The 27,092-nt window shown below is 48.8% G+C and overlaps 1 protein-coding gene across 2 annotated transcripts in view; it reads right to left on the reverse strand.

Annotated features, from left to right (window-relative positions):
* The window catches only part of PLXNA4 (plexin A4), a 538,710-nt gene that overhangs the window by 254,677 nt on the left and 256,941 nt on the right, over window positions 1-27,092 (reverse strand). For both annotated transcript variants that reach the window (XM_071552881.1, XM_071552882.1), the window contains exon 4: window positions 5,867-5,998. In XM_071552881.1, coding sequence (XP_071408982.1) covers window positions 5,867-5,998 — 132 coding nt within the window. The remainder of the gene's footprint in view (window positions 1-5,866; window positions 5,999-27,092) is intronic.

The following is a 27,092-nucleotide window of genomic DNA, read 5'->3' on the forward strand; positions in this document are numbered from 1 at the left end:
CCCTCGCCTGCACCAACAGGTTTTTCGTTTCCTTTTGCTCTGGACTGGGGGGAGCCACAGGGGTCTCAGCACAAGGGCAAACAAACCCCCTTGGGTTTGTGCCCCAGGACACTGGGTTATACTGCTGGGTTTTTGTGAGTTGAAAGCAATTTCCCTTTCGTGTCAGTGTTTTTAGTGTAATATTATTATTAAATTTTAGCTCTGACTTATAATCTCTCTCGTGGTGAGTTCATTTTCCCTGCTGGTTCACCTTTAAACCAGCACACTCACAAACAAACAAATGCAAATTAAAAGGAAAAAAACCTCTGGAGTTACTTTTAAAACTTGTCATGTCGAGCCAGTATTTCTGGGGACAGCTTCAAATTGTCAACCCCCTGGAAACAACCACTCCAAACCCAGGAGTTAACACCACTTGATATCTTGTGCAAAGACCGCATTTGAAAAAATTAAGGTGGAATTGAGCAAAGTTATTAATGATTGCTTTAACTAATTGATATGATAACATAAGCAGCAGACAAGGTTTTAATCAGTGGCCATGAAATCACAAGCCAACTGGGCAGTCACCACCTCTTCTTTGGCAGGTAATTTGCACACAATAATTCCGTTGCTGATAGTGAGTCAGAGGCAAAGGCAAGAAGAACAAATCTCAGGAGACAAATAGGTATAAGCCTTCTCTATTTTAATGAGAAACAGACACTGAAAGGCCAAAAAGAGCCTGTCAACATGATTTGCAGGACTGTTACTTAATTTTTACCAAATGTGCTTCCTGCCACGCTTTAGTTGAAGTCCATATTTATTTGATATTTCACTGGCAAAGTTTAAAAGAGCCTCCAAAATACCCATCTGCTTCTGCTTCGCATGACCCTTCCAGGCTCACCTCCGACACACTGTAATGGTTTTAGGGAATGATAGCACGGCACAGATGTGATTTATTCCCAGATTGGGGATGACTTTCTGCTAATTTTCAGGGAAGAAACACAACTTTCCGCTGGAGCGTGAAGCTGACTCACCTCCATGGAACAGACCAGCCTGCACAGAGAGGGACAGCAAATCTCCTCCCTTGAGTCAAACACAGAAGCACAGAAGGGTTTGGGTTGGAAGGGAACTTAAAGATCACCCAGTTTCAACCCCATGTCACGGCAGGGACAACTTCCACTAGACCAGGTTGCTCCAAACCCTGTCCAGCCTGGCCTTGACACTTCCAGATTGCTCATGAGTACCATGAGGTTACTCATAAGCTCGTTGAAGAACAGAGTCTTCCCTAAGCACTAACAAACCAAAAGTAAGAGGAAGCTCAAAGCCTTGGGATTTAAATCACATGAAGTTGGAGCCTCTTGCCATTTGCCTTATGTGTTTTGAGCCTTTAAGTTCACTTTGTCTAACTCTTCCCTTTGATCCCTCTATATCAAAGGGAAGAGCTGGGATTCCTTTGTCTTGCAGTTACTTCCAGGTCCTGCATCAGCTTTGCAAAACACTCCCAGCACTGGGAGAGACCCAGGAGTCCAACATGCTGAAACAGAGTAATTTAGAGGGTGATGGAGGTGACCCTCAAATGCTGGTCCAAAGCTACGACAGGAAAATGAGCATCCTGCATCCCTTGGCATGGAGAGCTGGACTGTCCGTGTGTGTCAAGCACTAAGGAAGCAAAGAGACATGGCCAGACATAAGTGTGGAGAAAGTTGGGAAAGGACAGGACAAAGGAATAGGGATGCCAGGAGTGGAAGAGTGATGGAAAAGCAAATACAAGCCTTCAAATGAAAGGACAAGGCCATAAAGACAGATGGGGTCAGACAGAGAAGGAAAAGGGGGAAAGAATTATCTCAATCCCTGCAGAAAGTTCCAGGGAGTTTGTAGGCTCAACTGGGAGGAGAAAGAAATTTGGAGAGGGTAAGAGGAGGAAGGGGGACCAAGAAGGCACACAAATGTGTGATGAGGAGGGGACATGTAGAGACACTGCAGCAGAGACCCTCCTGCTCCTCCAGCAGCACTTCCCATCTGCTCCTCATCCCCTTAGATCAGCCTGGGAGGCAGAGGGTTCCTCGGTGTCTGCACACCAGAAACAGCAAAAGGAAAAAGAAACAGTCCAAGCCTCCAATATAGTGATGTAAGAAATGTGGAGAGGAGCTGTTTATAAGGGCATGGAGTGCCAGGACAAGGAACAACAGCTTCAAGCTGAAAGAAAGTGGGTTTAGATTGGATATTAGGAAGAAATTCTTGGCTGTGAGGGTGGAGAGGCCCTGGCACAGGCTGGGCAGAGAAGCTGTGTCTGCCCCATCCCTGGAAGTGTCCAAGGCCAGGCTGGATAAGACTTGGAGCAACCTGGGATAGTGACTGTGCCTCAGTCAGAGCCTTTATGAAGGCTGGGGCTAAATGGGTGATCTCCTGATAAATAAAGACAGATCCCTTGTTGCTCCAACACTTCCCTGCTCCATCAACAGGGACTTGAAACACACATTCACACCTAAAACACACATATGGTCACACCTCTGTGAGGTGATGGGACCTTTGTATTCTCTGTCTCAGGGTTTCAGTGACAAATCTTCCTCTTTTTGAATCCCTCTCCCTATAAAATACACATTTTTTATATAATGGAGCCCCTCTGATGGTGGAAACTGGTGCATCCTGCTCCTGAGAGCACATCATGAGTGGTGCAGTGGGCAAGTGGTGCTTGTCACCTCTCAGTGGCCAGAGGAGCTGCAAGGGAGGGCCTGTCTCAGCCACAGATCACAGGGCTTGGGTTCTCTTTGCAGCCCAGGGAGTTCAGCTCCAGATGAAAACCCCCATGTGCAACCCAAGGACCCCCAATTGCACCGAGGAAAGGGCTCCCACACAGAAGTTGACCTTAAAAAGGCCAGGGGATATATTTTTTGGCAGCACAAGAAAGCTCCTTCTTTTAGCTTGATTTATAGTGACAGCTCTTTGAAGGTGTTTTGGATTAAAGGTGCCTTGCTGGGGCTACCAGAGCTATGACAGGACTGGAACAAGTTGGAGAAAGTGGCTTTATCACTGGGGTTTCCATTCTGGTTCAGGACTGGTGAGTGATGGAGCCAAATCTGGCAAAACCAGAGGGTCTGGAGCATAAATCCTGTGAGGAACAGCTGAAGGAGCTGGAGCTGTTTAGCCTGGAGAAAAGGAGGGTCAGGGGGACCTTATTGCCCTTCACATCTATCTGAAAAGAGGTTGGGGCATGGTGGGGTTTGGCTTCTTCTCCCAGGCAATCACCAATAGGACAAGAGGAAACAGCTTCAAGTTGCACCAGGGGAGGTTCAGGCTGGGTATTAGGAAAAATTTCTTCACTGAAGGAGTGGTTAAGCATTGGGACAGACTTCCCAGGGTGATGGTGGACTCACCATCCCTGGAAGTGTTCAAAAAATGAGTGGACGTGGCACTTCCCAGTATGGTTCTGTGGGCATTGTAGTATTGGTCAAGGATTACACCTCATGGTCTTGGAGGTCTTTTCCAACCTTAATGATCCTATGATTGTATGAAAACAGCTTTTAGTGGAGCACCCATACAGCCAACAGAACCACTCTTATCTCTGGGACACAGACAAGGTTGAGCCCAGCAGAGGGAGGCAGGAGAATCCTCCTCCTTCCCCAGGGATGGGACCAGCCCTGCTGCCTGTCTATCTTTAAAAAGGTCAGGTCAAGCCATCACCCTCCTGTCCTTCATCTCCACAGACCTCACAATATCACTGTGGGCAGTGAAAACCTCTGATAAGTCAGACTTTCATGCAGTTATGAAAAGACCTGCATGACATGGCTTGAAGAGTGGATGGGCTGTTTGCTCTGAGTCCTGCCTACAGCAAAGGCAAAGCCCTGCACCCACTCTCAGCCACCAGGGCCCTACAAACAAATGCTAATTCATTCAAGCACTTGAAGTGTGTGCTATCAGGAGCACACAGACAGTGACTGGATGGCTGTGGTGGCAGTTCTGTCACTCACATCCCTTGCTGTGCCTCAGATAAAATCAGACTTGGGCAAAGGCTTTTGGAGTATTGAGTGTTTCACAAAATCGGATCAGATTTTAAATAACAACAGGCCCTGCCCTTTTCACTAACCTCTCTCACAGAGACACTCCTGGGCTTCAGAGGTGGGTGGGAGGAGATGATTGAATAAATCACATGGTACTCAGGGCTCCTGAGTTCTCTATGGGGCTCCACCAACAACTTGGGGGGCCCTACAGAAACCTGCCCAAGCTTGTGCTTTGGAAGACCAATCATAAAGTGACCCATTCCTGTTGTGGGGGTCAGGGACTTGTGGATAGTCACCAGACCAGCAAGAATATGTGCATGGAACATTCTGGAGGGAAATCAAATTGTTCCTCTTGTTCAGGGTTTCATATTTTAAGGGAGAGATTGAACATTTCTGTCCCACTATCCTTTCCTAATGAGATTTAAACAGTCCTGGGTGTTACAAGCCCAACCAACCCAAGGGAGACAAACATCTCATCTCTGTAAATGTAAAGGGCTGTACAAAGCCAGGGGTGGTTTCTGGAGTGCCAAATGGACCTGCACAAAAAGGACACTGAGCAAATCTGAAATCAGTGGATTGGTTATTGCCATGTCAACATGGCTTTGACCCTCAACGAGTCCCATTCTGTGCAGAAGAAAAGAAAAAAGGGCCAAGGGATATGGAAAAGGAATGAGGTCATGACCAAAGTCTCACAGGAGCTCAAAGATCACCTGCCTCCAGCTTATCCCCATCCCAACAGGTGACTTGGGACTGTTTTCACTTCAGCACTGGAGGTGACATCCAATTCTTGCCCAACATGGAGCAGATGAGCAAAGAATCCCAACTCTGTCATCATGTCCTTTCCTCCTGAGTTATGGCATCTCACAACCCCTTTCATAAGGATGAATGTACAGAGTTGTTCCCCCCCAACATGCCAAATTTTAGGTATAAATACCCAGAGTAGAGAGAAGCTGTTGGAGACGTCGCAGAGGCACAAAACACTTAAAATAAAATGGTTCAAAAGCAGAAGAAATGACACCCATAGGTTGAAAAACAACCTCCCTACAATGCATGGGGAGAAGGATTGCCAGCCTGCCACATCTGAGCCCTTGGACTTGTGTCCTTAACTGAAGTGGCACTGTAGGGCACCTGCCATCACCCAAACTCAATCCTTCATTGCTCCCTTTATTTCTGAGGATCTAAAGCTTCTCATGAGCATTTTTGAATCAATCCAAGTAACTCTACACATCCACCAGACTAATTATATACAGTGGATTTTTTCATGTAAAAGTAGTTCCTCCTCCTCCCACCCCAAGCAGCAAACTTCCTAAGGGCAGAATTCTGCTGCAATCAGCCAGACTTCCATGTTTAACACCCAGATTGAGCCTTCCTTGGAATCTGGCCATTAACATTTTCAATAATATCACTAATAACACAACAGGGACATCACAAGAAACTTGGCCTGCACCCTGGCAGGCAGCGTCCTACACTCTTGATCACTGTGTCTCCAAGAGGCTCCAGCCTCTCCAAAAACTCCAGTTGGAGCCAAATGATTCAGCATTACACTTATCCCTGTCTGTGGCAGATGCAGCCACAGTTTGAGTGGGGGTGGAGAGCAATGTGGTACCAGCAGATGAAGCAGCAACTCCTTGTCATGTGGCCAGTAGGACGTGGACTGCATAAAGCAACACTGGGGGTGGTCTCTGCCCTCTTAGTTCTCAGCCCCTGGCCCCTCAAAAACTGCATCAGGGTATAAATGCAATGGTTTCTGAGCATGAAAAACCATGAAATCAACAACAGAGCACCTTTGCAGGAACTGTGGTCACTCTCAGAACTTCACGTGCAGTCCTGATGTCCACAGAATGATTGAGCCAAAAGCTTTCCAAGCATCATGGATTGATGGGTTCTCTTACCTGCTTCTCAGACATGATGTAGAGGTGCTCGTGGTCCACTGAGAAGGCCATATCTCGTAGGATGGGGCCAGTGTCCACCACCTGCACGATCTCGTACTCCAGAGTGTTCTTGGTGGTACCATCCACACGGATCTGCAGAGCAAAAACAAAAGCAGGGAGAGAACATGAGGATTTTTCCTCCTCCTGAGAATGTAGAATCACCACAGAATCATAGAATGGTTTGGGTTGGAAGGGACCGTAAAAGATCTGCCAGTTCCAACTCCCTTCCATGGACAGGGACACTTTCCACTATCCCAGGTTGCTCCAAGCCCTGTCCAAGCTGGCCTTGGACACTTCCAGGACTGGGGCAGCCACAGCTTCTCTGGACAACCTGTGCCAGGGCCTCACCACCCTCACAGTGTATATATATATTTATGATATATGTACATAATTACCATTGGAGAAATGCATTGTGGTCCAAGTCTTTTGGACAACAACCACAGTCATCACAAAGTGGACTTTTCCCTTCCTCACTGAAAGGATGATGAAGAGGATTTAATGACCTCTGCTTGTCCCATCACCACAAGAGCATTGGAGAAGAACAATCCAGGGCCTGTTTGCTTTTATCTGGCACTGTCACTGTGCTGGACAAATCCACCATGCTGAAAATGATGGCACAAGGGAAAGATTTGTGGTGGTGATGAGCAACAGATAAAAAACACATGAGAGTCTGCAGGACTGACTCACTCAAATGCTACTCAGATAATATTATTGCTCTTCTTGTTAATGTTCCACGAGGCAATATATTATTGCAGAGTATTCAAAGCAACACAGACTATTTCTCTTGTTGATTGCACATATCAGATATTGAAATCAGGCCTGCACAAATATGGGACCTTATGATTCCAGACACATCTCATAACAGGCTGTCACTTATGGACATCAATAACTGGGATTATGAGGAGGAACCAGACACACAGTCCCAGTCTATCCCTGACCCTGATCCAGTAACACAGCAGCAAATGCAGAAAACAGCAGTTTTCTTTCCCTGTCTAAAACCAATTTCCAGAGCTTGGGCTCAAAAGCAGCTGCAGAAGGTTTGCAGTGTCATTTAATATATAATAATTCAGAATAAACTAGCTGTTCACAAGAGCCCTTCTGGATCTTGTGAGGTTCTTTAGAGCAGCAAAGTCCCACAGCCATGTGTTTCAGAGGTTCATCCACACTCCTTATCTCCTCACTTTATTTTCACTGTGTTGCCTTTCACTTTCTGAAAATCTTAGAATAGATTCACAGAATCATAGAATCGATTGGGTTGGAAAAGACCTCCAAGATCATCGAGTCCAACCCTTGGTCCAACTCCAGTCCCTTTACCAGATCATGGCACTCAGTGCCACATCCAATCTGCGTTTAAAAACCTCCAGGGATGGGGAATCCACCCCCTCTCTGGGCAGCCCATTCCAATCCCTGAGCACTCTCTCTGCAAAGAAGTTTTTTCTCATCTCCAACTTCAATTTCCCCTGGCAGAGCTTGAGCCCATCGTGCCCCCTTGTCCTATTGCTGAGTGCCTGGGAGAAGAGACCAAGCCCCACCTGGCCAGAACTTCCCTTCAGGGAGTTGCAGACAGTGCTGAGGTCACCTCTGAGCCTCCTCTTCTCCAGGCTAAACACCCCCAGCTCCCTCAGCCTCTCCCCACAGCACTTGTGTTCCAGTCCTTTCACCAGGGAAGAGACAGGAAGGGCTGCAGGCTGAGGAGCACAGGAGTCTCCCTGATGTGGCTCTGCCTTGGGCAGCTCAAACATCCCCAGAGCAGGAGCCTTTCTCATTTCCCACAAAGGCTTTCCAGCTCCAGGTTCTCTCTCTGGGAGCAGTCAGTGAGCTGTGTCTGCTGTCTCTCCTCTGCTTCTTCCCCAGTCCCTCATGGCTGCCCATCTCTGTCAGAGGGGCTGCAGAGCATCCTCACCCTCTACTGATCCCTGTGCTAAACAAACCTCACACCTTCGCTGCTTTGCCCTTGATTTTTCAGCATCATCAGGGTCAGATCTGCAGGCTGCCAGATATGTAAGCAGGCAATTATCACCCCAGGGCTCAGTCACTGTCCTCAGCCTCTGCCAAGGCCCATTAGAGGGGAAAGAGCTCGGAGATGGAAGAGGCAGGCTGGGCAAACAGCCGGCTGGAGTTAACAAACCATGGAGACAGGAGGCACAGCCCCCAGGGATCTCCCCTGGGCAGTTGGTGCAGGTAGAAGATTGCAGAGGTTTCACACCAGGAACACGGAGCTCATCGGAAGTGATTTAACAGCTATTGCCGGCCTAATTGCCTGAAAAAATCATTATTTTGCAGAGAGGGAGATGGAGAGGGAGGAACTGGGGCTCATTCCACCCCCCATGTGCAAACACACACATGTGAGCTCATGCAGATTAAACGCAGATTTAAACACAGATTGGCCGTGGCACTGAGTGCCATGATCTGGTAAAGGGACTGGAGTTGGACCAAGGGTTGGACTCAATGATCTTGGAGGTCTTTTCCAACCCAATCCATTCTATGATTCTATGCACACGCGTGTAAGTGCAGAAACCTTTCCCTAGTTAAAACCAGTAGCTAAAAAAGAAAAGAAAACTGAGAAAAAGGCCAGGAAATCTGGCAGACATCAACCCACGCTGCACAGACCGTGCAAGTCCTGTGCCAGCAATGAGGGGATTGTTGGAGGCTGCAGCCAGAAGGCTGGCCCTTAACTCAAGCCTTTACCTCTCCTAAACTCTTGTCTTTTTTATGTTCAAACCCAGACATGGAGCTCAAAGGATCTCCACCTTTCCTCCACATTCTTCACAGTCCTGAGCATCAGATGATACAACAACAGTTTCTCTTAAAGAAAGATTTATTCCTGCCCCAAGGCTCCCCCACTAGAACCAGGGTGTGTGGCTTAGCTAATTAATTAATTAATTAATTAAATAGAATGAAAGAAAGGAAAAGGAAAAGGAAAAGGAAAAGAAGGAAGGAAGGAAGGAAGGAAGGAAGGAAGGAAGGAAGGAAGGAAGGAAGGAAGGAAGGAAGGAAGGAAGGAAGGAAGGAAGGAAGGAAGGAAGGAAGGAAGGAAGGAAGGAAGGAAGGAAGGAAGGAAGGAAGGAAGGAAGGAAGGAAGGAAGGAAGGAAGGAAGGAAGGAAGGAAGGAAGGAAGGAAGGAAGGAAGGAAGGAAGGAAGGAAGGAAGGAAGGAAGGAAGGAAGGAAGGAAGGAAGGAAGGAAGGAAGGAAGGAAGGAAGGAAGGAAGGAAGAGAAGAAGAAAGAAAGAAAGAAAGAAAGAAAGAAAGAAAGAAAGAAAGAAAGAAAGAAAGAAAGAAAGAAAGAAAGAAAGAAAGAAAGAAAGAAAGAAAGAAAGAAAGAAAGAAAGAAAGAAAGAAAGAAAGAAAGAAAAAGAAGAAAGAAAGAAGAGCCTGTGAAGGGGAAATGAGAAGATTCTCATCAAAATCTGCAGGTGATCATCACTAAAGTCAGAGACACAGACACAATCTCTGCTTGGGAAGCTTCCCCAAGTTCCCAATTCCAGGGAATTTGAAGCACAAACCAACCATTTGCTCTGTTCCTGCTCTTTTTTGCTCCAAGCCCCATATGGAGAGGGGTGCCAAGATGGATAGAGGTTGACTAAAATAGAGGTATTTTTATATTCAAGATGATCTTATTAGGCTGTGGGACGAGACCCTGACTGACAGTCCCCTCCAAAGTACCTGTGAACCACAAGCACCTCTGCAAGGTGAGAGGGAGGGGACCAAAAAGCGATGAAGGGGCTCCAGGACCAGGAACAAACCTCAAAATGCTCAGTCTACTACACCCTCCACTACCAGAACGTGTGCACACTCACCTACAAACACACTCATCACCTCCACCACAGGATCACCCTGCCTGAATGTCTGTCTTGGACACATATACACTCCTTGGACCACAAGATGCTCAACTCAGCCCCCCAAGCTGCCCTGGCCTCATTTAACCCAACACACAGGTGGGAGCTGCCAAGGTCCAGCCCTCTCAGGCTGCACATTAATCCTCCTTCCTGGAAGGCTCCGCTCCCAAAGCCGCCGGCTATTAAAACATCAGCGCAACGTTTCCCGAAGGTCAACTACCAGGGGACCTCTTTTGGCAGCTGCTTGTTTGTTTGTCTGAACATTATCTAGGCCTGGCTGTTTATTTACATCCATTGAAGTACCAGACAATAAATATCCTCTCCCAGTAGCAAACAGATGCTTGCACTCGAATGCTCTGGCGAGCGCTGACTTCAAAATGATCTCCTTAATGAGCAAACAACACTATTAATCTTTAAAGACACAGGCTCTGGCCTTCTCTGAGCTCCCACCCTGGCCATGGTGAGACCCACAGGCATCCTGGCAAGCAGCCCATGGGTCTGGTAGATGAAAGAAGATGGCAGATACTTTCTATCACTCATCTGGTGCTTTTCAGCATTATCTGAGTCTCCACAGCCTCTGAGGGATCCATGGGAGGGTGATGCTTGAGCACAGTTTCCCCATCAAGTTGGTGGCAGATGCCTCAATGACACTTCGAAGAGGGACATGGGGTTTAGAGGTTGAGATTACATGGTTAATGAAGAGAGAGACATAATCATAGAATCATAGAATGGATTGGGTTGAAAGAGACCTCTGAGATCATCAAGTCCAACCCTTGGTCCAACTCCAGTCCCTTTACCAGATCATGGCACTCAACTCCAAGCTCAGTTGAAAAACCTCCAGGGATGGGGAATCCACCCCCTCTCTGGGCAGCCCATTCCAATCCCTGAGCACTCTCTCTGCAAAGAAGTTTTTTCTCATCTCCAACTTCAATTTCCCCTGGCAGAGCTTGAGCCCATCATGCCCCCTTGTCCTATTGCTGAGTGCCTGGGAGAAGAGACCAACCCTCACCTGGCCAGAACTTCCCTTCAGGCAGTTCCAGACAGTGCTGAGGTCACCTCTGAGCCTCCTCTTCTCCAGGCTAAACACCCCCAGCTCCCTCAGCCTCTCCCCACAGCACTTGTGCTCCAGTCCCTTCTCCAGCCTCGTTGCTCTTCTCTTCTCACTTGGGTTGGAAGAGACCCCTGAGATCATCAAGTCCAACCCTTGATCCAACCCCACTCTGTGCCCTGGGCTGGTGATCGCAGTGGGGTTGGATCAAGACATGTTGGATTCTCTATCCCTGGAGGTGTTTCAGAGGACACTCAGTGCCACATCCAGTCCCTTCTCCAGCCTCGTTGCTCTTCTCTGGCCCCGCTCCAGCCCCTCAAGCTCTTTCCTCAACTGAGGGGCCCAGAACTGAACACAACACTCAAGGTGTGGCCTCCCCAAGGCAGAGTCCAGGGGAAGGGTCACTGCCCTGGGCCTGCTGGCCACGCTAGTTTGGATCCAGGCCAGGATCCCCCTCCAAATCATGGGGGATGGACTGAAAATGGTCAAAGAGCAGGGGAGTTGGAGTACAAAGAAGGAATTGGTGGTAGCAAGGACTTAGTGCCTTTTCTGGAAGATAAGCCACAATTATGGCAAAAAGAAAATATCTTTAAGCTCACCAGAGCAAAGGAAACACCTCCCTTCCAGACTGGAGCATCAGTCCTGTCCCATGGTCTGAGAGGGCCATGTACCTCTGCTTTCATGTTATTGCTCCCTGTAAGGGCACACTTCCTGCTCAAATCCATCCATATGATGTTCTTCGGGAGCTTTACTTCAGACCCATCAAAGCCTGATCTCAGAGACTGAGAGTCGATGTTTGAAGCATGTTAACACTGTCAGGTTTTGGTTTATTTAAGAAAAAGGTATTGGCAGATGTTGCCCAGAGAGGTTTTGTACACCCCAGGCCTGGAAGAGTTCAAGGCCAGGCTGGATGGACTTGGAGAACCCTGGTCTCATGGGAGGTGTCCCTTCAAAGTTATCTTCAGACTCACTTCAGAAACACACTCCTAAACTGAACTCCTGCTGCTGCCTCACTTCTGTCTTACTGTCTGAGCAGCTTGGAGTGGTTTCTGGCAGCAAAAAAAAAAAAAAAAGAAAAAAAAAAAAGGATCATTTCCACTGTGCCAACTGGGCTCAGCTGTTTCCTGCTCCTCTAAAACCATCACCTCCTGCCCAGAGCATCATTCCTGGCCCACCAGAGTCAAAACAAACCCCCCTTCAATAAATATCTGTGTATAAAGCACTTGAAAACCATGCAGGGCTGGTGAGAGCGTGGCCAGAGCGGGATCCTGATGACCATCCAGGCGGGCAGCAGGAGCAGACGCCGCGTGGATGATGGTCATTACAAATAATTAAATGAATAACTAAGCAGAAGAGGAGCTTGGTGAACCATGGCCAACCCATCCCTCCCCACCACTCTGCTTTTGTGCAGAGTCAGCAGCCTCTGGGCTGATGAAGTTAAAAGGGAATTCATCATCTCCTGCCCCAGTGCCTCCAGCCGGTGCTCCAGCAGCTCCAGCTCAGGTCATGCTGGTGGTTTATTTTGGCCATGAAATTGCCCCAGTTCCCAGGGGAGGTGAGGAAGTGGCTGCCAGCAAGATTGCAAGGATGGATTTCAAAGGAAAAATCCTTCAGGTCACCAAATCAGGCCCTGCTGCCTTTGCCTGGGTGCAACGGAGCATCAGACAGCTGTGGCACTGCCTTGGAGAGGAGGAAAAAAGTTTTGGGGCAGGGAAGACCAAACCTGGGAGGACAAGCTTTGTCCTCCCCATGCCCTGAGGCATCCTTTTTTTTGTCATCCCACCTCTCCTTTTTTTGTCATCCCATCTCTCCTTTTTTTGTCATCCCATCTCTCCTTTTTTTGTCATCCCATCTCTCCTTTTTTTGTCATCTCACCTCTCCTTTTTTTGTCATCCCATCTCTCCTTTTTTTGTTTGTCATCCCACCTCTCCTTTTTTTGTCATCCCACCTCTCCTTTTTTTGTCATCCCACCTCTCCTTTTTTTGTCATCCCACCTCTCCTCCTTGCAGGGCACCTTGCTGAAATCACCATCATTATTTCTCACTATTGGATTAAGGATCTGCAAGCACCATTTCCAGGAGATCCAGGCAGCCCTGGAGCCCAGGGCATCAATCCAGGCTGCTCTGAGCAGTGTCCAACCACAGCCTTACGACTGCACAGGGGCCACTAAGACGTTATTGCTTTTCCAATATCAGCTCCTCCCTGGTTTATGAACTTAATGTTCCCCAGTGGACACTGGCACTGCTGGCTGCTGTTCCTGGCATGGAGAGGGGGCAGAGACACAGCAGGCAGTGCATGATCTAATGGCAGGCAGTTATGGTGATCATCTGCTCCTGCTTTCCCATTGATTTGGGTTCCATGATGGAGATCTATTGATCAAAGATGGGGAAGGGGCCGGTGACACTCCATGTTCCTTCCATTTCCCTCAGTCTTGGCCTGCGTTTTCCTGTAAAATAATCTGTTCTAATTTGCCTAAAGCCTATTAACAGGAGATCAATTCCTAATAAAACATGGCATTTCAATAGCCCTGTCTATCTACTGATCCAAAAGGCTTTTAGAAATGCTAATTGAAAAACTGAGGGATGAGGTATCTTTAACTCGTGCCTATTAGTCAGCAGCTCACTCTCTCCCCTCTTGTACAGGTGTTTTAAAGTGCTGCTTCCATGGACAATGCCAGCCCATCCAAGAACAGATCTCAGAGCACCTTCAGCCATATGGAGAGAGGAGCCCAGAAAACCGGGTGTTCAGTGTTCTTTACACTCATTCTTTCAGTGCTGTCTGGACTCCAGTGTGTCATGACAGCAGCCACTCCCACCAGAGGTGAGATCTGGCCTGGAGTCATGGAATCTCAGAATGGTTTGGGTGGGAAAGGACCTTAAAGATCATCCACCTCCTGCCATGGGCAGGGACACCTTCCACTACCCCAGGTTGCTCCAAGCCCCATCCAACCTGCCCCTGAACACTTCCAGGGATGGGGCAACCACAGCTTCTCTGGGCAACCTCTGCCAGGGCCTCACCACACTCACAGGGAAGAATTTCTTCCTGATATCTAATCTAAATCTCTCATTTTTTGGTTCCAAATGGTTCTTTCTTGTCCTATTACCACCTGCCCATTTAAAAGTTACTCTCCTAATGTGTAGGTACAGCTGATCACACACAACTCCTCCACACAACTGAAGGGACAGCAAAGCAGGTTGGCCTTGCAATCCCTTGAGGTTCCTGTTTTGCATTTCTTTTGTTCATGAGATCTAAATGATAGAATCGTTGGAAAGACCTCCAAGTTCATCAAGTCCAATCTTTGACCAGACAAACCTTGTCTTTGGCAAGCAAGCAAGATTTATTTGCCACAACCACAGCACTGCAACATCCAAGGAGAAGGGTTTTTCCTCCCCTGTCCATCCACACAATTCCCAGGGCTTTTTGTCCCGGCTGCAAACACGGGGTTTTCAAGAAAACAGCTTTCCTAGAATAACTGCTGGCTAATCCCTGTCATCTGCAGGCACTGCACTGTAATCCCCCCTGCATACCCTCGGCTGGGTCCTGGCAGGGAGCAGGGGTGGCAGCACTGGGCAGGGGCACAGGGTCTAATCCCTGCAGAGGAGTCACCCACTGACCTCATGTAATCCAGCCAGGCTGAGAAAGTGGGTCAAACAGAGATGTGCCTGCCTGCTGGAGAGGAGATGACCCTTGCAGGGCAAGCACAGAACAGCACAGCAGAGGAGGGCTCCTCTTACTTCAGGAGGTCGAGGAGAAATGTGGGACAAGATGCTGATGGGCATCTGTTTTCTTTTCTAGGGAGATGTGGGTCACCATGCCTTGACATGGCTACTGGGTGTTCCAGTTTCATGTGAGCCAGTCTCACAATAGATCAAGCACTCTGGGATACACTGGAATCATGGAATCATAGAGTGGTTTGTCTTGGAAGAGACCTTAAAGACCTTCTCCTTCCAAACTCCCTGCCATGGGCAGGGACACCTTCCACTAGCCAAGGCTGCTCCAAGCCCTGTCCAACCTGGATCCTTCCAGGGATCCAGAGGCAGCCACAGCTTCTCTGGGCAACCTGTGCCAGGGCCTCACCACCCTCACAGTCAAGAACTTCTTCCTAATATTGAATCTAAATCTATCCTCTATCAGCTTAAAGCCATTGAAACTCCTGCTTTGGGCCAGAGGGTCCTTCAAGCCTGAAGACAAATTCTTAGCTGAGAGAGGTCCCCTTCTATCCATAGTCCACAGCATGTGACTACTGTGCCATCCCACTGTGGTTCCTGAAATCCCCACTAACATTTAGAGAAAGAGATTCTTCTGGCTGCCATGGAATTATGATTTCAATTAGACAGAAATAAAAGACAGACCTTTCATTCCTGGGCTTGGACATCACCTAACACAGAGGGTTTATGACTCCCAGCACCATAAAAATAATAATTACAGCTTTAAGTGTGTCCCTGAACTGCAGGGCTCATCCCAGTGAAACAGTTACAGAGCTGGAATCAGTGGGAAAGAGGAGATGAGCAGGTCCTTCCTCTCCCTCACCAGGGAGAGGGTGTCAGGTACATGCAGCTTTCACATTCATGAGCCAATTGACAGATGACATCATTTTTGAGAGCATGGTTTACACACACTCCCCTGGCGCTCCCTGATTGATAAATTAGACACTCATGAGCCATGTGCTAATCAATGCAAATCATTAGTTTGTAACAACACAAGGCAAGCTCGGCAGAGCTCATTTTTCAAGGTAATGGCCTGCCAAGAGATCAGTGTTCAGCAACAAGCCCTGCCAGGCAATCCATTAACAGGCTGCTGGCACTCACCTATGGCACAGGGCTGAGGTCTTTCTGTGCAGCCCCCACCAAGGACTGGGCTGGGCTGCTCAGTGCAAGAGTCAGAGCCCTGAACCTGCAATTCCTCCTCCTTCCTCTCCACAAGGCATCACAGCTCCTGGCTCTGCTGGCTGAGGCCACCCTAGACCCAGAGATTCTAAGTGCTTGTGCTCTTGTAGTCCCTGAACACTTGTTCCTCCCTGATCCCAACCCTGTAACCAAAAATAAAACTCACTTGAGCCTGAAATACTGGGTTTGTCCTCTATTAGTGGAAAATGAGGAAGGGTACTCAAGGACTGACTTGCAGGTTTGTCCCAGGAAGCTCCATGCTGGCAGCAGTGGCACCTCTGAAGGAAGGTGTCTGCATCAGCATCAGGCTGTGCTTGGCCAAAGGGAGAGGCCATTTGAATCACAGAATCATAGAATCAGCTGAGTTGGACCATCAAGTCCAACTTTTATCCAACCCCACTGGGCTCACCACCCCATGGCACTGAGTGCCATGGCCAGTCTCATCTTACAAACCTCCAGGGATGGAGAATCCATCCCCTCTCTGGGCAGCCCATGCCAGTGCCTGAGCACTCTCTCTGCAAAGAATTTCCTCTTAACATCCAACCTAAACCTCTCCTGGCAGAGTTTAAGCTTGTGCCATCTCATTCTCCTGCTGGTTGCCAGGGAGAAAAAACCAACCCCCACCTGGCTACAACATCCTTTCAGGGAGTTGTGGAGAGTGATGAGGTCTCCCCTGAGCCTCCTCTTCTCCAGACTGAACAATTCCAGCTCCATCAGCCTCTCCTCACAGAGTTTGTGTTCAAGTCCCTTCACCAGCCTTGTTGCTTTTCTCTGGACTTGCTCCAGCACCTCGACATCCTTCCTGAACTGAGGGACCCAGACCTGGACACAGCACTTGAAGTGAGGCCTCTCTAGATGCCAGATTAAGTATCCAAATTTTGGCTCCAGGCTATTACAAGTGCTGTCCATCTGAGTACCTTGGAAGAATGAAAATACATCAGGGAAAAAGCTGCCACCACTGACCATTCTTCTGGAACAAAGGCAGGAGCATGGGACAACTCTGCTCCTTCACCACAGGAGGCCTGTACAGCCTCTGTGTCTGCTTCCCAAGCTCCACAGGACTTCAGTCCTACTGGCAACAGAGCAGCCTCTTCATCCATGGGTCACTTCATCAGGCATATATCCAACCACAGGTGCTCTCCAGAGCAACTCCTGGTCCTTCATGGAGAATAAAGATTCTCTATTTGACATTCCCAGAGGTAAAGTTCAGTGCTCACAGAGAGGGTCGTGATGCTGGATGCTCATATTGATGATCCCTGTGGATAATCTCAAAGGTCATCCTGGTGCCACCCCAGAACTTTTGTTTCTCTCAAACTGGTGGAATTTCATTTACATGGCCAACATTTGGGGAACTTGTTAACTTTTGAATATTTCCCCTGTCACTGCCATCACTCCTGGTTTCTTCATAAGCAGAGTGTGAATGGCTGCTTTGAGTTCCAGTGGTTCTGATTGAGGGAACAACAATGCAAAAAAGAAGTATGAAAATTCAAGTTTTACAAATGAGAACATGGGTATCAGCTCATGAGATGCAAAACCCAAAGTGCTCCCCAAAACTCTGGTCAGCTCTAAAGCAGGGCTTGAACTGTAGATAAAAATAATTCAAACAGCAACACCAGAAAGACTCAGAGCCCTGCATGGTTTTGGTTCAGAAATACCCAGAAGTGCAGCGAGAGTAAATGGGACTGACCAGAGACAAAGATCTCAACACAGCTGGCCTGGAGTCCAAATCCTTGTGTGGGATGGCTCAAAAACTGAGGCGGGGAGTAATATGGGCTGGAATGAAGACAGATGGATCCCAACATGGGCTGGATCATGAATACAAGTCCTTTATAAGTGTCTGTTCATGACAGAGGGACCAGATTCCTCAGAGAGATGAGCTCATCCCGCCGCGCCGGGAACGCGGTGACCCAGAGGGTTGGCAGCCCTGGGGAGGGGGGGGCACAGCAGCACCACAAAGGGCCCTTTCACTGTGGCCAGACGGGGTGAGCTTTGAGACACCCACGGCTCCTCACACCACTGTGCCACTTGAGAGGAAGCCAGATGCCCTTTGGCAATGGGAGGCACGAAATGTGTGTGGAGACCCGGGCACCGGCACATGGGCACATGGACAGCAGAGCACATGTCCACACAGCAGCAGGCAAAGGGGTGGGAATATTCCAGCAGGTAAAACAGGGATGTGAAGACACCCAGCAGCACCTGTACACACGTGAGCACACACCAGGCTCACCTGCCTGGATTGAGGATTCACTCACCAGTGGATCACGGGGTGTCCATCACGACCAAGGGGCCATGGGGTGATGTAAAGGTGAGCACATGCGTGTACTGACTGTGTGAAATCATGGAATCATGGAATGTTTGGGTTGGAAGGGATCTTTAAAGGGCATCTAGTTCAACAGCTCTACAATAAGCAGGGGTATCTTCAATTAGATCAGGGTTCTCAGAGCCCAGTTCAACCTGGCCTTGAATGTTTGCAGGGAAGGGGCATCCACCACCTCTCTGGGAAACCTGTGCCAGTGTTTCCCCACCCTCACTGTAAAAAACTTCCTTCTATCTAATCTAAATGGAACTTCCTCCAGTGTAAAACCATCACAACAGGCCCTGATAAAATACACCCAACAGAGTCTGGGGTGGGAACACACGTGGAGAGCAGAGACATCCCCTCCCAAGGATCAGCTCCCTGGAGCAGATAACACAGGAAATCTGATGTGAATGGGGGCATTCCCACACCTCAGCTGGAGCAGTGCCCTGTGCAGCTCCAGCCATCAGCGAGGGCAAGGAACTCAATCACAGCCTGTCACAGCCAATCTTGGAGACAGACAAACACCTTTGCAATTTCCCTTTGCAGCAGAACATTGTCAGACCAAAGCTCCTGCTCTGCTGAAGATTTGGGCATTTCAAAAATCATATCCCAGAGATTGTATCACTGGTCAAAGTGAGATTGGCTGTTCTTGTACTGATGTTTGTCTCAGGTGCTGGTGCTAAGTGAGTGCAGAGATGCACAGAGTGATGGGCTGTGAGTGCACTACTGAAAAGAGAAATCTGGGACCCAAAGCTCCTTCCTCACTCCCTTGCTAAGAGCTGTGGATTTGGGTGGGTGGATGGAGATGTGGCTTGAGAACAATTCCTGTCAGCAAAGTGGGGACAAGTTATCTCCAAGGCCAGGGGAAAGGGGAACCTGAAAGAAAAGCTCTCCAAGGAAATCAGCCAGTCCAGACTCTCTCCCCAGTCCCTTTTGTCCGTTGACATCCCTGGGGCTAAGGTTGAGATAATGAGGTCCCACCAATCTCTGGGCCCCAGCCCCACTGATGAGGTTGTGCTCTGCAAAGGTTATTGTGATTCAGTTGCTGACTCTTTCAGCTCCTAGACTTCTCAATGCCAAGGTGACCTATTAAGAACTTACTATCAGATAAAAAACATCCCTTGAAGCTTTTTTTTTAACCTTCATAATCTGTGTTTATCCACAGAAAATAAAAGGAGGAAAGAAAAAGAGAAAGCGAATGCTTATCATCCAATATTGCCTCAGATAAAAGGGAAAGACCATCTGGGGACAAAACTTCACATTTGACCTTTTTCCTCTTTCATGAAAATAGCCAGAAAAGTGATCCAGCATTGAAACAGTGGACAAGACCTCTTCCATTCACCTCCCATTGGCTGCTCCTTCACTGAAGGATGCTCCCAACCCACCAATGCCTCCTTGGCTTTTGTCTGGGCTGCCCAGCCAAGGACATGTCTCTCTGCTGTCCAGTCCCAGCACAGACCTCCTTTCTCACCAGCCAGTCCCAAATGAGTAGCAGTGGTCCCAGCAAGTCCCACCTTTTCCATCAGCCAACCTCCATCAATGCCAGATCCCTCAGCAGCCCTCTCTGCTCAGCTGGGTCTCACTGAGGCCTTTGACTTCCCAAGGATTCATCTTCTATCCCATCAGTCAGTCCCTCATTAGTGACCCAAAAACAACTCTTGTGCTTTTTAATTCCAAGAACACCAGCCAGTTTGCTGGTCCTCTCCAATACAGACCCCTAGAATGGTTTGGGTTGGAAGTGACCTTCAGGATCATCTCATTCCAACCCCACTGCCACAGACAAGGGCACCTTCCCTGGAGGAATTTGAAAGATGTGGCACTCAGGGTTATGGTTTACTGTTGGTCTTGGTAGTGCTGGATTAACAGTTGGACTGGATGATCTTAGAGGTCTTTTCCAACCTTAACAACTCTATTATTCTATGATTTTAATTATTACCTCCAATAGCATAAGAATGGCACGTATCTCCAGACCCTTAATCACAGGGGTCCCTTGTACATCAATCAGAATTATCCAAATGTGTATTCAAACCCCTTGATTGAATTAGCCAAAAGTAATTCAAATGAATTTAAAAATAACAGCATGGCAGGCACATTTTTAATGCCAGTAAATCACCAGTCAGGACCAGCAGTGTAAAGCCTCCATTCACAGAGAGACAAAAGGGGGGAGTGCAGAGGGTGAGGATGGCAGGGAGTGATTTCCTCACAGCCAAGCACACCCCAAGCATCTGCAGAGCATCAGCCCAGGTCTGAAGGAGAGAAGCTGATCACCCCATAGAGGAAACAGAGCCCTCTATGTGCACTTAACAGGATTAGGAGGTCTGCTGGGAATGCCCTAAGGAGCTGTATGGCACAGAGGGCAAGGCACAAGGCATGTTCAAGAGAGAATTAAGAGAGCCAGAGGGATTTAGGAGGTGAGTGCTGACATATTATCCCACTTAGGCAGAGGTAGGAGACTCCTGGGAGAGGAGAAAGGCTGCCTGAGCCATGGAGTTTGGGGCCTGGCTGCTGAGCTGGGAATCACATCCTGGATCCAGCTGTTGGGGTGTTTAAATTGCCTCATCACAGGGGTTAGAATGGGGTTCATGAGCTTAACACAACCTTGATCCAGCCCAAAACCTCTTGTGCATAGGAACTGCAGGGGAAATATGAAATATAGGGAAATTCAAAAGGTAGAGAGTCTGGAAAAGCTGAGCACAAAAGAGAGGGAGCCTGACAGACCATGGCTAGGGATGATTTAGCTGAGCCAAATGATGGACAAGGACCATAGCCCAGCAGGGGAGTCAGAGCAGAGGTAGGAAGAGGCACTGTCCTTCCAACAGGACCAGCTTTCAGGTCTGCAGCTCCCTTTGTGCCTCAGATCTTCCCCCAGATACTTTATTTACAGTTTTAAGTACAATATACATTTTTAAGAGCAATGTCCTGTCTGGAGCAAGACACCTGTTACATTTCTAATTTAAGAGAGTGAGATGTCTGAGCTCTAAAAGTAGCACCTCAGGAGTTGCAGGACTCCTCTGTCCTCTGTGGTTTGCTATTTACCTACACAGCTCGTTATCTTGGTGCAGATAACTTATACCTGGCCACACATCAGTGTAGACCAGTGAAAAGATCCTGCCTGAAAACTTCTGGGGACAAAGTGCAAGCCTTGGTGGGGTGATTCCTGTCAGAGGAGATGCCATACCCCCTCTTTGGAGAGCAGAATTTGGGAAAAGGCCAGGACTACTTCCTGAAGATGCTCATGGCACTGAGGTCCCTGGGGTGCCCAAAAAGGATCTTTTCTCATTATCTTGAACATGTCAGTCAAGGCAGAGAGCATGGAGATGGAAAGGTGATGGAAGAATAGCCTGGGCACGATCTCCTGTCTCCATAGCCATCACCTGTCTCCTGTGGGTCAGGGAGGGACAGCCAGAGCGTGCTGCTCACAGGAGCAGAGGGATCACTTTCCTCTGGGACCTCAGGGTAACCCTGGCAATGAAACTCTACCCAAAGCCATTTTGACATCAGGTCGTGGCTGGAGACAAAGCAAGGTCAGGAGTTCAGCGTCAATACAGCAAGTGCCAGTCAGGACACAAAAGCTCAGGGATCAGATGTACCTGCCAAGGGCTGCCTGGGAGGGAGGGCATTGAGATGCATAATTACTCCTTCGGTCATCTCTGCTGCTCTTCCCCTCGGTTCACACGGCTCTCCTGGCTTTGTCCTTGCACAGGTTGCCTCTGAGCAGGGTCCCAGCCAAGGCACCCCTCCAAAGGCACACCAAAAAGGTGGTGGCACAGGAACTGAATGGTGAGGGGTGTAAGAGCTTAATGCTCTTTTCACTGAAGGCTTCAGCACAGTCATTCCTAAGAGCAAACAGTTCCTTCTGTGATCAGCTTCAGCTCTGTGCTGGATCACAGAATGGTTTGGCTTGGCAGGGCTCTTAAAGATCATTCAGTTCCAACCTCCCCTGCTATGGGCAGAGACACCTTCCACTATCCCAGGTTGCTCAAACCTGGCCTTGAACAATTCCAGGGATCCAGGGGCAGCCACAGCTTCTCTGAGCAACCTGTGCCAGGGCTTTAACACCCTCACAGGGAAGAATTTGTCCCTAATATCTACCTAAATCTACCCTCCTTCAGCCTAAAGCCATTCTTCCTTGTCCTATCCCTCCATGTCCTTGTCCCGAGTCTCTCTCAAGCTCTCCTGGAGCCACTTTAGGCTCTGGAAGGGACTCTTAAGTCTCCCTGAAGCCTTTGCTTCTCTGGGCTGGACAGCCCCAGCTCTCTCAGCTTATCAGCAAGGTTATCACAGATTTACACACCAGGAGCAGCAGGGACTCCAGTGGAATGGTGCCCACAGCTAAAAAAAAGGGATCTCAAACCTCCAAAGTAAGAGCAACTTCTCTCTCTTGAAGTCTTGACAGATTGAGGCAGTGCTGGTGTTTCATATTCCCAAAGTTAGGGGTGTTATTTAGTGAAATGCCAAGTCAAGGACATATAACCCTGTGCATTTTGAGGTACACCCTGATCTTCACCCAAACAACAGCTTGAAACATCTGCAATATTGAGGGCTTGCTGGAAAACAGATCCCTTTACTGGAACTGCCATTTGCTCCCTCTTTCCCAAAGACTGATCTCCTTTCTAGGGAAAGCCTTCCATGTTTCTGGGATTTTTGTTGTCGTGAAATTAGATCATGAACTGAAACAAAACACAGCAACCTCAGGTTTGGAGATCATCACAGTCCCCCGAGGATGCTCCACAGAGCCCTCGGGAAAACAGACTGACAAGTGCCTGGAGCTCCTTGTTTTATTCCCTTTCTCCAGATCTGCCTCACAGGACAGAAAGGGAGGTGGGGAAAGGTTTTTTAATAGTTATTTAACCAACCCTTTTCAAGCTGAATCAAAAGTCTTCTTGGCCCATGGAGAGTTGGAGCAAAAAGTGGAGGAGGTGAATGGCTCTGCCTGAACATCCAGCACAAAAGGAGGGGGGAGGAAAAGGGGCTGGGTTTGGGCTGGCGATTATTTTTGGTAACTCCTAATCCCAAATAGTCGCTTTTGGCAGAAGCTTCTCCACGTGTGCAGCAGATGGCGCAGCTGCAGTAGCTGTCCCGCTGCCACCCACTGTCCCCGCTGTCCCAATGCCAGCCCCGGGGTCATCTGAAAGCACAGCCCTCTCTATCTGGGTGTCTCATCCTGCCCTTTTCAGGCTGAGCCCTACCCCGTGCAGCCCCCAGCGCTGAATTTGAGCTCTCTTGGGGCAGTTTACAGGGGTGAAAGAAGGCCACCAGCTGTCCTGAAGATGGGGGACAGTCCACAAGGGATGCAGGAGGCACAACTCCATCATACAGAAATGAATGTGCCATAAAACCCCACATGGGTGCCCTCCAGGGACACTGGCATCATTCACAGCCCCGAACTCAGCCTGAGCCCTCCAGCCCTCCTCGGGATGTTTAAAACAGGGCGAGACAAAGGACAAGCTACAAAACAGGCCATGGGGAGCAATCCTAGGGTGGCTCAGGTGCTTCATTTCCATACCAAGAAGGAAGAGCCACATCCACAGTGCGGGGTGATGCCAGTCTGGGTGATGGAGACCAAAGCCCAACCAGCTGCCCCAGGAGCCAACCCCCTCCCACTGCCTGCACCCTTCTGGGCCCGGATGCATTCATGGGAGAAGACTGGAGCTTCTCATCATGGCTGTAATGGTTCCCACTGGACTACTATTTCTGTCTGGGAGTGACAGAGGAAGGCAATGTGGAGCCTTTATTTTTGGGACTCCAGGCTATCTTTGCAGGCTTTGTTGTTTGAAGGGACACGCCTGCTCCCTCCATGACAATCGGCTGCTTCTTTGCTCCTCTTCAAAGGCTGCAGCTAAAACTCATCACACTGCCAATTTTATCCTGGGCCAACAACTCCCCCCAGCCCTTCTGTGTTGAGGAATAGGTCATGATCATGATCATGCCTCTCCTTTCCCTTATTTTTTTTTCTCTCTTCTCTCTTGGAAGAGGACTAGATGGTCACTTTGTGTTTGTACACAGATTTTTTGGCAGCCAGGAAAGAAAACACCGAGGGGAAAACACAACTCTGTGTGGAAGCATCTTGGCTGTTGTTGGCAAACTATAAGAGGAGAGACATGGGGTAGGAAGGAGAAAGAGTTAAAGAAGTTATTTGGTGAGGAAGTGGCTACGTGCTTTATCTTTGTTGCAGTTGCCTTTTCCCACTCATCCCCCAAACTGGGAGCTCCTCAAAGGTTCCTACCCTTGGCCCATGGCCACGAGCAGGCTGCCAGCCAGCCAGCTGCCACCTTTGCCCCTGTGCAAGCTCTAAAAGCACAGCTGGGAAACGTCTGGAGGGTTGTTCCTTTTATTTTTTTTTCCTAGAACAGTCACTTTTATTCTTTTTCCTAGAAGCACATTTTTCAAACCCAAATTTGCCCAATCCTCCTGTGAAAGTCGCTGCATTTCTTCCCGACAGCCACAGGGTGTCAGCAGCTCTATGGAGTGGGTTCCTATAGGAATCCCAATTCCCTGAGAAGTCCCAGAGCAGGAGCAATGCTTTGGGAAGGGTCTGGTCCTGCCCTATCCTCCCATCAGAGATTCCAATGGGAAAAAACAGCCTTGTCCCATGGGCTGCTGCCCAGGATTTGCTCCAAGCCCCAGCACGGAGGATTTTGGGGGCATTTTAGGGAAAGTGATGTCAGTTCTTCACCAATGGAGAAATGATCCCAAATTATTCAAAATGATCTATGAGTTGGTGGAATGTCCTGGGCCAGAAGGGCTTTGATGGGCAACTGGAGGTCTGGAAGGGGAAAAAAATCCAGAGGTGGCAAAAAGATAGGTTAAATTCCCAAATTCCCATGTTTCTGAATGTCTGAAGCCAACTCCTGGGAGATACTATCAAGAAGATCTGATTCAGTAGGATTGGGAACAGCCAGTTCAGACCCCAAACATCACCCTTATGACCTCATTAGTGCATAGATTGGATGTTCCTAATCAGCAACATGTTCTGTCATGGCCCATCCCTGATTCAAAACACATCCTTCAGCTTTCCATCTTCACTCAGGCAGGGAAGCAGAGGGAAAAGCCCCAAGGCCACAGGTAGAGCCAGCCACAATCTCTGGTGTCTGAGGAGCACAAGGGTTCTGCTCCCGTGCCAGTCCCACAGCGCCCTTTCCTGTCCCTCTTCCCATTTTGTGCCCATCTGTAGAATGGGAACAGCGGCACCTCCCTCCCTTGCAAAGCCCCAACAGGTCAAGGAAGGAGCCCTGCCGAGCATGGAGAAACATGGCAGAAACCCTTCAAATTCCATGTTTCCAGGTGGCCAAGAAGGCCAATGGGATCCTGGCCTGGATCCAAACTAGCGTGGCCAGCAGGCCCAGGGCAGTGACCCTTCCCCTGGACTCTGCATTGGGGAGGCCACACCTTGAGTGTTGTGTTCAGTTCTGGGCCCCTCAGTTGAGGAAAGAGCTTGAGGGGCTGGAGCGGGGCCAGAGAAGAGCAACGAGGCTGGAGAAGGGACTGGAGCACAAGTGCTGTGGGGAGAGGCTGAGGGAGCTGGGGGTGTTTAGCCTGGAGAAGAGGAGGCTCAGAGGGGACCTCAGCACTGTCTGGAACTCCCTGAAGGGAAGTTCTGGCCAGGTGGGGGTTGGTCTCTTCTCCCAGGCACTCAGCAATAGGACAAGGGGACACAATGGGCTCAAGCTCTGCCAGGGGAAAATGAAGTTGGAGACCAGAAAAAAATTCTTTGCAGAGAGAGTGCTCAGGCATTGGAATGGGCTGCCCAGAGAGGGGGTGGATTCCCCATCCCTGGAGGTTTTTCAGCTGAGCTTGGCCGTGGCACTGAGTGCCATGATCTGGTAAAGGGACTGGAGTTGGACCAAGGGTTGGACTTGATGATCTTGGAGGTCTTTTCCAACCCAATCCATTCTATGATTCTGTGGTTCTATGATTCTCACCACAGCGTTCCATCCACCCCCCAGCCCATGGCAAAATGAGGTGCCACCTCAAAGTGGGGTATTTTGGATGCCAAGACTGCAGAGGGACAACCTAAACCAGCCTAAACCAAACAGCTGAGGAGGGAGCAGCCCAGCTCTGTGTGGCTCCAGACACGTCTCGCTGTCACCAGTCACCTGTGTGCCCTCCAGGCATGCACTCAACATGGGATTCATCTTGTTTAACATGGTCTTCCCGAAAATTAGACATCTCTCCTAATGAGTCAGGCAGATTTCCCCTGGAGTCAATGGGAAGAGACAGGTTTCACCATGGGGCAATTTGTGCCATCCTAAATAGGTGTCTCAGGCAGATGGAGTGAATTGCTTTCTGGAGGTGCCAGTCTCTCTCTATTACCTATAAACAGCAGCTCATTTCGATTCAGTGCTGATGACCAGCATTAGGAGAGACAAATTCCAGCCTGAGTGACTGTCTGGCATCTCTCACAGATGGGCCATCCACCTTTTCCTTGCTGTCCCTGTGGGAAAAGGTGTGGGGATGGTTTATTAGAGAAAATTTTAATTTTGAGGGCAGTGTTTGCTTGTTTAACATGTCATATTGTGATAAGAGGGTCAGAGAACTGTGCTTTGATCTCTGTCTTTCTTGGGATGCTGTTACACACAAGTGACACTTGGTGTGGGATTCTTGGGATATCCCGTGCCGGGCCAGGAGCTGGCTCAATGATCCTGCTGGGTCCCTTCCAACTCAGGATAGTCCATGAGTCCAAGGAGTCTGTTAATCAACTGGGAGTGTTCACAGACTGCTCAAACAAACCTACAAACCAGACAAGGCATCCTGTACTCTGCTTTTTTTAAAATCACCTCCACCTTATTTGCATTCACCTTCCACCATGAACAGCTTGTGGCCAGTACTGAAGCACCTTAACCATGTCTGATGATGGATGTAACCAACTCCACAGTGCTGGAATTTGGTGTGTGAAACCACATCAGCTCATCTGCAGCTCATGATGGGGTGAGTTTTAACATCCTTCAATGCATTTTCAGGCCCCCATGAGTCTGGTTCCAGTATTTTATATCTGGAAATCAGATGCCACAGACAACCATAGGCATAGATTTGGGTGCAAAAGCACATTGATCAGCTGTGAAGGAATCTGGAGGAAATTAGAATCACAGAAATGTTAAGCCTGGAAAAGACCTCCAA

This window comes from Pithys albifrons, chromosome 3 (genome assembly GCF_047495875.1).
Source record: "Pithys albifrons albifrons isolate INPA30051 chromosome 3, PitAlb_v1, whole genome shotgun sequence".
Taxonomy (NCBI): domain Eukaryota; kingdom Metazoa; phylum Chordata; class Aves; order Passeriformes; family Thamnophilidae; genus Pithys; species Pithys albifrons.